Here is a 12,924-nt window from a genome sequence, read left to right as displayed (position 1 = left end):
GGTTCTTCTCACTAGGCCCAGTTAGACCCCCTCCTTCCAACCACAGCAACCCTGTTCATAATGCTGCAGCTCTCTGAAAACTTTGCCAAGCCTGATAACTTATATCACCACCTCAGGATTTGACAGAGTTAAACAGAGGGTTCATTTAAATCACAGTTTTCTTACTTGTTATGTAATGGCAGAAGGGTAAGCGTGGTACAGAACATCTATAAAATACCATAGATTGTAGCAACCTTTCTCTAATGGATACATGGCTTGGCTACCAGGATTGAGATGGAGCATGACCCAGCAGACAGATTTCAGAGTAACAGCCGTGTTAGTCTGTATTCGCAAAAAGAAAAGGAGTACTAGTGGCACCTTAGAGACTAACCAATTTATTTGAGCATGAGCTTTCGTGAGCTACAGCTCACTTCATCGGATGCATACCAATGAAGTGAGCTGTAGCTCACGGAAGCTTATGCTCAAATAAATTGGTTAGTCTCTAAGGTGCCACTAGTACTCCTTTTCTTCCAGCAGACGAGTCACTCAAAGCTGTATGTACATTGCACAACACCATAGGCTGTATTGGGTATACCCTCAATGTAGAAGTTTGCTGGATGAAACGTTTTCTTGCAATTCAATGAAAATTCCCTCAAAGCACAATTCACACATTCTCTTCAATTATGACAATGGGGGAACACACACACAAGGAAATTTGTTTTCCTGCAATGAGGAGTTGTGACTGATGCTTGTTTTGCAAATTCCAGCGGGGGCAGGTGTTGCTACTGAGCAAGCCTGCACAAGGGGGGAGAAAAAAGCTTGAAAGTTGACTCCAGTTCCCACTGGGAACAATTTTCCATGGATGATGTAAATAAGTAGTTTAGCATTTCTAAGCAGGAAAACATCTCAAGTCTTAAGCTAAGCACTGTGTAACACATGTTTCTTTGACAAGGCAAACCGTATACTATCTGCAGATGATATTGTCCCAGGGTAAATTAATGACATTCAGTGAAGAAACAGCTGACAGCTCTTTAAGTGCAGAAATGAGTGATAGTTGCTGGTAGACTGACTTGAAACAGGAATGGAAAAAATAAAACCACAGGAGAGTGACAGAGAAAGCCTACTCACAAGTTGTTTACAGAAATGAAGATACAGCTGAAAGTAATTACTTGTTTCCCCAGAGGTAATAGTGATAGTGTCTCCTACAAGAAATAATACTCCATTATTTCCCTTTGAGTATTTGTTCACTTGGAATGTGAAATGGGGTAGAAAGCTTCCATCTTCTGAGGGGAGATGCAGGGTTATTTCACCTCCCTTCAGAATGGTAAGTGTCTATGAATATATCATACACGCACACCCTTATTGGTTCTGTACCATTGAAAAATTAATAAGTGACACAATGTCCACTAAGACTTTTTTCCCTTACCAGACAGATCTCATTACTCAGATCCTGATTAGCTCCTGACTTCAGAGCACATGAGACTAAAAACACTTCTGAAGTTGACCCGCTCCTGGCTGCAAAAATCTTCTTGAGACAGTTTGGAGGCTTGCTGTGACACTAGCTGCATACAAAGACAAATTGTAGTAAAATGACAGTTCCATCAATTTAGCTATTCCATGCCTTCTTTTTTCAATACTGAAGGATATTTAACTTTCCACTCTTCCCCCACCCACCCCCACACCAGCCCATGATATATTCTGGAAGGAAACCTTTCTGGATTCCTGGAGCTCTTTTCAGTGTCTGCAGACTATGCTAGCACGGGTTTGCAGACTAGCTCCTCTTAAGCAGCATCTTCAGTCTTGCCACAGTCCATGCAAAGGGAACTCTTTTCTTTTGTTATGTTGGAGCATTCTTTTTTTTAAAGACAACGCTTCCTCCTCCTGCCTATGCCAATCCAAGTACTGATCTTCCCTTGGCTTTTTTTTCCCCCCCATACCTTTATTCCTCCCTCAATAAACTAGGGTAATTTACAAAATCTTCAGAGATATAGGATTATACACAGTTTATCTTACATAGAAAAAAGATCAGATGAATGAACATGAAGGAGCTTTCTCCTATGTCCTTTTGAGAAGCATAGAGGCTTGAGATGGTTTCTACGCACAGTAGGTGTCTGCTTTGACTACCTGGCAATACATGGTCATTGCAAAGGTCAATCCAAGAATCTAAAGAAACAAAACAAAAATTAAATTGACAGACATTGGTATTACAAAAAAAAGGTTAGATCCACCTTATTGAGGTTGCAAAGTCAAACACTCAAAAGTTAGGAAATGCCAGAATTAAGATTACTCATGCAACATGACTTTGTCCCGAAATGCATATGTCTTATGATAGTCTTTACGTGATCACAGGCTCCTGCTCTGCTTTGCCCCTCTGCTCCCATCTACACCACTCTTGCTCTGTCCATGTCTTCCTGCTGGCACCCATGAATGCAGACAATGGCCCTGCTCTCAGTTTTGGTGCCAGCTATAAAAACAGCCCTTATTTGCTGGGAAATAATGAGGCATCAGTTGCTGAAAGATATTTTACATTGCAGTAGCGACCCACCCAGATGGCTGTGGGTCTGTATTTGTCACAGTATCCATCACTATGGGAGAAAATGACAGGTTTCAGAGTAACAGCCGTGTTAGTCTGTATTCGCAAAAAGAAAAGGAGTACTTGTGGCACCTTAGAGACTAACCAATTTATTTGAGCATGAGCTTTCGTGAGCTACAGCTCACTTCATCGGATGCATACCGTGGAAACTGCAGCAGACTTTATATATACACAGAGAATATGAAACAATACCTCCTCCGACCCCACTGTCCTGCTGGTAAAACCTGGATTTGTGCAGGAAATCGCCAGACTTGATTATCATGCACATTGTGTAAAGAGTTGTCACTTTGGATGGGCTATCACCAGCAGGAGAGTGAATTTGTGTGGGGGGGTGGAGGGTGAGAAAACCTGGATTTGTGCTGGAAATGGCCCACCTGATGATCACTTTAGATAAGCTATTACCAGCAGGACAGTGGGGTCGGAGGAGGTATTGTTTCATATTCTCTGTGTATATATAAAGTCTGCTGCAGTTTCCACAGTATGCATCCGATGAAGTGAGCTGTAGCTCACGAAAGCTCATGCTCAAATAAATTGGTTAGTCTCTAAGGTGCCACAAGTACTCCTTTTCTTTATGGGAGAAAATGTTTTTGTCTCAAACTTAAGGATAGTGCTGTTCTTCCCTTTTTTCCAAAGCGATGTGATTTCATGAACACATCCATGCAGGGAAGAGTGCTGACAATCATTAGAGTCCATCTCTGCCAAAAAATAAGCAGGCTCCATCAACAGTGCACCTGCTCCCAATAGGCCTGAGCAAAGCCTTGAGATTAATCAAGCCTTAATCAATAGGCTGTGGTCCTACACTGAGAGATAGGAGAAATAGTTTCTATTCCCAGTTCTGCCACTGACCTATGGTAAGTATCCTCAAGGGGAATTAGGTGCCTAAATACCTCTGAGGATGTGGGGGCTCATCTCTTTTCCTTAGTTTTCCGATATGGAAAATGGCAATCATGATACTCACCCTCATTTGTAAAATACTTAGATAAAAGAACTAAGTGTAGCTGCTGCTATTTCTGCCAAAGCTCAGTTGTAATCACTTCCTCAGGGTTAAATGTTTATCATGTAGCAGTTCTTTATATATATATTCTTTGAAATGATTAGTTTGGCCATTTTAAAATCAATTGGTTAAATGGCAATTCACTACAAGGACTATTTTTTAAACAGACTTTGAGCAATGATATTGGTAGTTTTATCTGAGCACAGACACTTTTAGGTTAAATAAATGGCTCTTGATCTCTAACTTCCAGACTTTGCTCTGGCTTTTTATACCACGGAATGGAATTCTGTTGGCTATTAAAGCAGCTGTTTTATTCATGAGAACACTGACCTTTTCCTGACTCAAAGCAAATGAGCGTGTCAGAAGATGTCTGCATGTGGCAGTCTCCAATAGGGTGGGTTAATTTTGTACATTTGTTTATTGAGGCCCGTAGCATGCACCAACTGAGAGGATTCTCCTACAACACTAGGTACATGGTTGTTTTTGTTTTTTTAAAAGGGGTTACTTGTATATGGCTTCCTTTCACAAGTGCACTTCCTTGTACTTCAAAAGCGCTAGCCAAAAAAAGTTGTCAAGCAATTAGGACCTGATCCAAATCCCACAGAAGTCAATGGAGAGAATCTCATTAACTCACAATGAGTTTTGGATCTTTAGTCAATAATTAGGTTCGAACAGGTGGGGTGGGGGGAAGACCCCTGGCAAAAGCTTTTGAGGTTTGAAGTATTTTCTGTGCATTTCATAATTTTCACCACAACCTCCAGTAAACATTTAAAAAATTGTTTCCCTAATGGAAACAAGTCATTACAATTGGTCAGATGTATACAATATGATTTTAAATGCTCTACATATAAACACTGTCTATTGGGGATGGATGATATGATCTGATGAATAGTGTAAGTAATACATCTTTTAAAGACTCCCTAAATACGGTGTGTGTGCCCAACAGCCACCCTCTAAAGTGTGGTTATAGACCAAATAGGGAGGGTCAAGCTCTGTTTACTACCCTAAGCATCTTCACTCACCTCTGTTTGAGAAGAAAGTAAGTTTCTCATTATTTTAGTTCCCAACTCAAATATGTGCTTTACCAAAGAGGGACCATAAACTGCAGTGCCAGTCGAAGACTAGGGAAGAGTCAGGGGTACGCGGTTCTGCCTAATGCAGCAACACCATGAGCCAGTTCTGATTCCAGACTCTCTATTGCTGGAGGCATGCGAAGCATAAAACCACATCTTAACTGAGAGTTACTGCACAGTTAGTGTAGAGTACTCATACTTCCAACTTGTGTGCGGAGTATGAATGAGATATGAAAGTCACTGCTAGAAAAGAAGGGTATGTTTATGCTGCAGTCAGATGTATGACTGCAGCGTATAGAGACATTCCCAGTCTAGCTTTAATCTAGCTAGCGCGATTACCAAAAGCAGTGAAGCCACAGCAGCACTGATTTTAGGGTGGGCTAGCCAGCCAAAGTAAGTATGCATGGTCCTGGGTAGGCTTGGACAGCTCACACTGAAGCCCGTGCTGCTATTGGTACTCCTGCTAGCTGGATTAAAGCCAGACTGGGTATGTCTACATGTGTTGCAGTCATGCCGCTGATTGCAGCATAGGCATACCTAGACATAAGGCATCAGCATGCTGTTAATTTTTAGCCATGTTTCTGGTCAGAGCCATCCTTGAAATGAAATAAAATACATGCCTGACTTTATTCATGTGCAAATGCTATTGAAGTTAATGGGAATACTAACATACAGAAAATCAAGTATATGATTGTGTATGCAAGATTGAGGCTTCTGTTTAAGTGCTTTGTTAAAATTTAATATACACATTCCCCTGCTTGTTTTGCAAGCTAAACCCAGTCTTACACTAAGGCAAGAGAACCGGAAGATGAAACCGACCTGTCTGGTTTTGCGGGCCGTGTTCAGTGACAAAAAGTAAATCAGATCCTAATCATTTAGGGCGTTAAAAAGAGGAAACTGTGTTTGTGTAGCTATTCATGGTAACATATACTGTATGTAATTTTTATTATGGCAGTTTCCCTCTGATATTTTGGTTACATTAAAAATCCAAGGAAGATTAATGGAATATTTTGGAAATTGTTAACAATAGCCTGGGAAGAAATAAGCCAGAAAGCAGTTTGTTTCCATACTTCGTAATCCAACTGCAATTACTCAGGCAGTAAGAAACTGAAATAAGAGCCCACCTGAACCAAAGCTGTGCACAGGGCAAAGATCCCCACTGCGAGCAGGTTTTCCTGGAGCCATATTTTCACCGTCTCATAACAAGGCTAGAAAAGAGAGAGGTTTATATTAGACACAAGCATAAGCCTCTAGTCCACTGGGAACGTGAAGGCACATATAAGACTGAGACAGGTCAAACTGAGCTGCTGGGTAGCTAGAATTGTCATTTCAGCATTGTAACGAACACAATGACTTTCTGGCTTGAGACTTTGAATATAACGTTGACTGATTTTTAATGACACAGAAGGCTGTGCATCCAAATGGCCATATGGGATGGGCAGTGGGCATGAGGTGCTGCTGCTCTAAAAGATACAAATACAGTACTAAAAGTGAGCAGGTGCTGATTTTTGGCATGTTTTTTTTTGCCCTGTAAGAGCTAAGTATCAGCATTTTGTAATTTCAAAATCAATTTTACTGTTTTCCTGGAACATGGAAATATGTGAGAAGGTTGAAATAATGTTCTATAAAGAAAACAGTTAATCAGAGTCTCTAGTAAGAGCCGTTGTGTGGTGCCTCCTGATTTACAATATGTATCCACTCTATACCATTCTGCATAACTTAGGTTTGCATTACAGAAGTTCCTCGATTAGTTTCTTCCCAGTTTAATTACTAGGCATGGGGCACATCTAAGAACATAAATGGCCAGACTGGGTCAGACCATTGGTCCATCTAGCTTATTCTGACAGTGACCAATGCCAGACACTTCAGAGGGATTAAAAAGAACAGGGCAGTTATCAAGTGATCCATCTCATTGTCCAGTCCCAGCTTCTGGCAAACAGAGGTTTAGGAACATGGTGTTGAATCGCTGACCATCTTGGCTTATAGCCATTGATGGACCTTGTGACGTTGCACCCCATAATTCTTTATGGAAATATGCTTATGAATGTATATATGACATAACTGGAATATGTTTTATGCCAGTGCTACTCAAAGTGGTGGTCCGTGGACCGGCATCATCGGCTGATGGTCCACGGCACCTGGGACCTGAGGCAGTGCGTTCTGCTCGTGCCGGCTCCGCTCCCCGCGCGCTGCCCCGGCTCATGCTGGCTCGACCCCAGCCGCCACAGCTGCCAGCGACTCTGCCACGGCTGCTGCCATTGGCTGGGTCGCTCCCCCTCCCCTCACCCTTACACCGCGGAGAGGGAGAGGCGCTGCCTGAGCTGCAGCGTGTGTAATGTATGTGTGTGTTTCCTGCACGTTGTGCCATCCATTCATGCTGCCCCCCGCCCAGCCCCGAGCAGATAAAGCCCATGGACACACTAATAAGGAGAAGACTCATTAATCTCTGGCAGGTTTCAGAGTAACAGCCGTGTTAGTCTGTATTCGCAAAAAGAAAAGGAGGACTTGTGGCATCTTAGAGACTAACCAATTTATTTGAGCATAAGCTTTTGTGAGCTACAGCCCACTTCATCGGATGCATCCGATGAAATGAGCTGTAGCTCAGGAAAGCTTATGCTCAAATAAATTGGTTAGTCTCTAAAGTGCCACAAGTACTCCTTAATCTCTGGCAATTTCTTGGGCTTGGCTGCCACCCCCTCTCCTTTCCTCACCCCGCCACCCCACTCCAAAAAAAACCAAAAAAACAAAACAAGTAGCCCCTTGATCCTGGAAGACAGTTTAGCACCGGTTTGGGGAGAGGAAGATTAATTATTATTGTTGGTGTTGTTGCTCTGTGAAATTTGACAGCATCTGCACTGATCAGCGGAGCTGGTGGAGGAAAAATCCGCTCCCACCCGACAACCTGCTGCAGTGTCTAAGCCCCCTAAAAATGTCTGCCAACTTTTATTACATTGTTTCTGATATAAATTAATATTACTATGAATGTTCCAATAATATTTTCTTGGATCGTAAATGAATAATAGTCATTTTATACTATCCGCACAGACGCACAGCCTTTCAGTCAGTCTTCAATGTATTTAAATGGGAACATCTCCGCGAGTATGCCACACTCCCATTCCAATTAATACAGTGAAGAATGTTAGTTTTTCCGATCTGATGTGCTACGTGCCTATGCAAATACGCTAATAATATGGCACAAATATGGTACCGGTCCCTAACACATTGGGAAAAAAAATTGCTGGTCTGCCACATCAGATAGTTTGAGAAGCGCTGTTTTATGCTACATATGCCATGTAACATATCTCTGCAAAGGTTATGATCTACTGAATATATTCATCCTATTAGTATGCATGTATCATTTTTGTATTTGAAGTTATGACTATTGGCTGTGTACTTGTTTGATTTTACTTAGCCTTAGTAAGACATTTGGTCAGCTTCTTAAGAAAGGAATTTGCAAGTTAAGTGCCTAATCAAGAAACACTTCACAGACAATGGACCTCGGAAGACTCCAATCCACATAAATCTACCTGAGGATGTTCAAGGTAGTATGTGAAAAATGGCTGCCACCTGTAAAGTTGAGTCATGCATGGACATGTGACTTGCCCATGTAACTCCAAAACTCCATCTTGTAGCTGGGATTCTACACAGGGGGAGGGAGGGGTGTCTACCCACAAGAGAGGAACTATATAAAGTCCTGGGAGACCCCTCCATTTTGTCTTCAGCTGGCTCAAGAGAGAGCCTCTCCACCCACAAAGGATACGTGAAAGAAACTGAAACAAAGGACAGTAACCACAGGGGTGTGAGTGACTGCTGGACCCAGACTAGAAGGAGGCTAGTTTGTAAAAGAAGCTTACTGGAACATCTCTGAGGGTGAGATTTCATCTGTAATCACTTTCTTACTGCATTAGGCTTAGACTTGCGTGTTTTATTTTGCTTGATATTTCACTTTGTTCCGTCTGTTATTACTTGGAACCACTTAAATCCTACTTTTTGCAGTTAATAAAATCACCTTTTACTTCTTAATTAACCCAGAGTATGTATTAATATCTAGGGGGCAAACAGCTGTGCATATCTCTCTATCAGTGTTATAGAGGGCAAACAATTTATGAGCTTGTCCTGTATAAGATTTACACAGGGTAAAACAGATTTCTTTGGGGTTTGGACCCCACTGGGAGCTGGGCATCTGAGTGCTGGAGACAGGAGCACTTCTTAAGCTGTTTTCATAGAATCACAGAATATCAGGGTTGGAAGGGACCTCAGGAGGGAATCTAGTCCAACCCCCTTCTCAAACCAGGACCAATCCCCAACTAAATCATCCTTTTGTCAATCCTGACCTTAAAAACTTCAACGGAAGGAGATTCAACCATCTCCCTAAGTAACGCATTCCAGTGCTTCACCACCCTCCTAGTAAAAAGGTTTTTCCTAATATCCAACCTAAACCTCCCCCACTGCAACTTGAGACCATTATTCCTTGTTCTGTCATCTGCTACCACTGAGAACAGTCTAGAGCCATCCTCTTTGGAACCCCCTTTCAGGTAGTTGAAAGCAGCTATCAAATCCCCCCCTCATTCTTCTCTTCTGCAGACTAAACAATCCCAGTTCCCTCAGCCTTTCCTCATAAGTCATGTGTTCCAGTCCCCTAATCATTTTTGTTGCTTTCCAATTTTTCCACGTCCTCCTTGTAGTGAGGGGCCCAGATGAGACCTCACCAATGTCAAATAGAGGGGAATGATCATGTCCCTCGATCTGTTAAGCCTGCAGCTTTTGGGGGATTTTGTTCAGACCTGGGTCTGTGTTTGTAGCAGGCTAGCGTGTCTGGCACAACCAGGCAGGGCACTGGAGTCCCAAGCTGCCAGGGAAAATGGGCTCAGAGGTAGTCTCTGCACATCAGTTGGCAATCCCAAGGGGGTTTCTGTGATCCAACTGGTCACAGACTTATCCTCCATGAACCTATCTAACTCCTTTTTTTTTTAACCAAGTTATGCTTTTGGCTTGCACAACACCCCAGGTAAGGAGTTCCACACGTTGACTGTAGATTGTGGGAAGTACTTCCTTATGTTAATTTAAAACCTGCTGCCTATTAATTTCATTGGTTCTTGTGTTGTGTGAAGGCATAAATAACACTTCCCTGTTCAGTTTCTCCACACGATTCATGATTTTATAGACCTCTATCATATCCCTCCTTAGTCATCTCTTTTCTAAGATGAACAGTCCCAGTTTATTAATCTCTCCTCATATGGAAGTTGTTCCATACTATTAATCATTTTCATGACCATTCTTTTCCAGTTCTAATATACCTTTTTTGAGATGAGCGACCAGAACTGCATGCAATATTCAAGGTGTGGGCATACCATGGCTTTATATAGGGGCATTATATTTTCCATCTTATAATCTTATTCCTAGCCTTTGTTTCCCATCTTTTAACCAGTTACTGATCCATGAGAGGACCTTCCCTCTTATCCCATGACTGCTTATTTTGCTTACGAGCCTTTGGTATGGGACTTTGTCAAAGGTTTTCTGAAAGTCCAAGTGTGCTATATCAACCAGCTCACTCTTGTCCACAAGCTTGTTGACCCCCTCAAAGAATTCTAATAGATTGATGAGAAACAGTTTCTCTTTATGAAAGCTGCGTTGACTCTTCCCCAACATGTTGTGTTCATCTATGTGTCTGATAATTCTGTTCTTTACTATAGTTTCAACCAGTTTGCCTGGTACTGAAGTTAGGCTTACCAGCCTGTAATTGCCATGAGTGCTTCTGGAGCCCTTTTTAAAAATCAGCTTTACATTAGCTTTCCTCCAGTCATCTGATATAGATGCTGATTTAAGCGACAGGTTACATACCACATTTATTTGTGCAATTTCATATTTGAGTTCCTTCAGAATTTTTGGGTGAATACCATCTGGTGCTAGTGACTTATTGCTGTTTAATTTATCAATGTTTTCCCATACTTCCTTTACTGACACCTCAATCTGGGACAGTTCCTCAGATCTGTCACCTAAAATTAATAACTCAGCTTGGGAATCTCTCACATCGTCTACAGTGAAGACCATGGTCTGATGTTACTGGCCCAGCCCTTCAAGAGCTCTAGCAGCACTGTAGTAAGAGGTCAAACATGCAGTACGGTTCCATGTGACTATTGAGAAGGTGGTGGGAATAGCCTGTATTAAAAATGAGTTGTTTTTCGGGATCATTATTGGACAATTAGTTTGTTAAAGTCTGAGGCCACAAATATTTAATTCTTCATGGACCTTTTCCCTGCCATTAGAATATTTCCCAAAGCTGAAAATTTTGGTTTGGGGAAAGGTTTGGAAGAACCTTTCCTATCTATTCTTTCTGCTCCTCACGCATGGTCACAGCCCCTTTTGCTATGCAGCATGGCATAAATTACGTGGGCAGCTTCACAACAGTGGCAACCACCCCCCAAGCTCACATAAATGGTCATGAATCTCCCTTTCCTCATTAGCCTGATATAGAACTCCCCCCTCCCCCAGCCTGCTGCCATAAGTTGTCACTAAGCAACCCCCCAGGAATTTGTAGACAGCCAGGAGCAGGATTGCAGGCTCCTGAGAGTCAGGCCTGGGTGGGATTTTCAATATTGCCTAAGTAACTGGTGAACATAAGTCTCACTGAAAGTTACTTAGGAGCACAACACCCATTGCATTAAGTGTTTTTGAAAACTCCACCCAAAGAAGAGGGCTGCAGCTGATGAAATTGTATATTATCAGGGCTGGCTTTTCAAGAGGAGGTGCTTGACTAGTGGAGCTCATGAACTCTGCCTGAATTTTCCATAGCAAGTGCTTCCTATGAATGCATTCCCCTGATGCCTGCATTCCCTTTAGCCTCCTCAACCACTGCGTGGCTTGATCTCCACCAAGTCCCCAGATGGCCATTCACATGGCACAGAAAGGGATTTAGAGTGTGCAGCTGACATAGAAATAGGAGAGTGCTAAGTCCTTATGCGCATTCACTGAAGTGGCTGGTTTGCTTCCTTTGTGCCAGTCCCAGCCCCAGCTGATGGACTGCGTAGTTAAACATCTAGTCTGCGTTGCTTTCACAATATGTGTAAGGAAAAAGGTATTAATCTACAGCAGTGACTAGGTGTTTGGCCCTGCTCGCCGCCTCTCATCCCCATATTCAAGAACAAGAAAAGCTGTTTTTTCTTTATCCGAAGTGTTATGTAAAGGTAACTGGAGGCTGTACAGTAGAGCTGGGAGACGTGTTGATTAGAACCAAACCAGCTTTGGTTGGAGTCCACCCTCTGTTTAGAAATTTCAGCCCATGCTTGTGAAGTTTTATTGAATTCAGGCTGAGAATTGAATTTCTTTTTTGCTTCACTTGGAAAGCAGCAAAACTCCCTTTTTCCACCTCAGTAGCTGCCCTTGCCTCAAGACCTTCCCTACAGCTATCTATGGTATAAAGGGAGGGTCTTAGGACTCATTTAGGAGATGGGTAGGGTGTCTGGCTACTGGCTCAGGGAGGAGCTGGGTGGGGATTTGGGAGCGGGGCTTACCTCTGGAGGCTTCAGTCTGATAAAAGCAAACTACAGGGGTTTATTCGTTGAGCTCACAAATGCTGGACCTGATTCAAAGACCACGCAAGTCAGCAGAAAGGCTTCAGTGGGACTTGGATCAAGCTCCCTGTCAGGAACTGAACTCTGCAGGGTTACACAGCTCTAGTGCCTGGTGAATGTCCGTGCCACTCCAACCTGTTGCTACTGTGTTCCACATCAGGGCCTCTGATACTCATGAGGGTATGTGTTTGGCTGCATCCTGTTCCACCCCTACAGATGCAACACTAAACTGAAAGGCACTGTCTCTTTCCTAGTCAGTCGGTGCTCCTCTGCTCATGATGTAGGTCAAAAGCCTAATGGAAGAAATTGTCTCAAGTAAAATTGTACTCCATTTTGCTTATTTTGCTAGCTTTGAATTAGTAAGAAGAAATTGTTCTGAGTTTATTTTTTGCAGATTGTGTTAACATTTGTTCTTAGAAGGATAGAAGTTTTATGGCTGTAATTGCCTTATTTACTGTTTGGTGTGAGTGAAGAATGTATGGCAATTAACTGAGAAAGGACACCTGGGTCGGATGGCAATTTATTATCAATCACCAGGATGGCAGATTGACAACCCTAAAGCAGAGGCATATACCCCAAGAACGAGATAAGGAGTTGAGCCAAAGGGGCAGATAAGAAACATCTGTGGATTCTCCCAGTAACAACTCAAAATACTGCTAATTAAGAGCAACCCTGAATACCCCATGATTGACAGCTCCGGTGTGACACAGCAAA

General features: G+C 42.5%; 1 protein-coding gene across 9 annotated transcripts in view; it reads right to left on the bottom strand.

The window, feature by feature from the left end:
- Window positions 1–458: 458 nt before the first annotated feature.
- The window catches only part of TSPAN4 (tetraspanin 4), a 658,755-nt gene continuing 646,289 nt past the window's right edge, over window positions 459–12,924 (bottom strand). For 8 of the 9 annotated variants that reach the window (XM_084632554.1, XM_084632553.1, XM_084632558.1 and 5 more), the window contains 2 exons: window positions 5,764–5,847; window positions 459–2,142 (listed from right to left, as the gene is read on the bottom strand). In XM_084632554.1, coding sequence (XP_084488680.1) covers window positions 2,074–2,142; window positions 5,764–5,847 — 153 coding nt within the window. In that variant the 3' untranslated portion in view covers window positions 459–2,073. The remainder of the gene's footprint in view (window positions 2,143–5,763; window positions 5,848–12,924) is intronic. The other variant, XR_014712218.1, reaches the window with a different exon arrangement.

The sequence above is a fragment of the Lepidochelys olivacea genome (genome assembly GCF_965140295.1).
Source record: "Lepidochelys olivacea isolate rLepOli2 genome assembly, chromosome: 6".
NCBI lineage: Eukaryota > Metazoa > Chordata > Testudines > Cheloniidae > Lepidochelys > Lepidochelys olivacea.
Note: the sequence above shows the minus strand (reverse complement) of the source record. Positions and strands in the feature narration are given on the sequence as shown.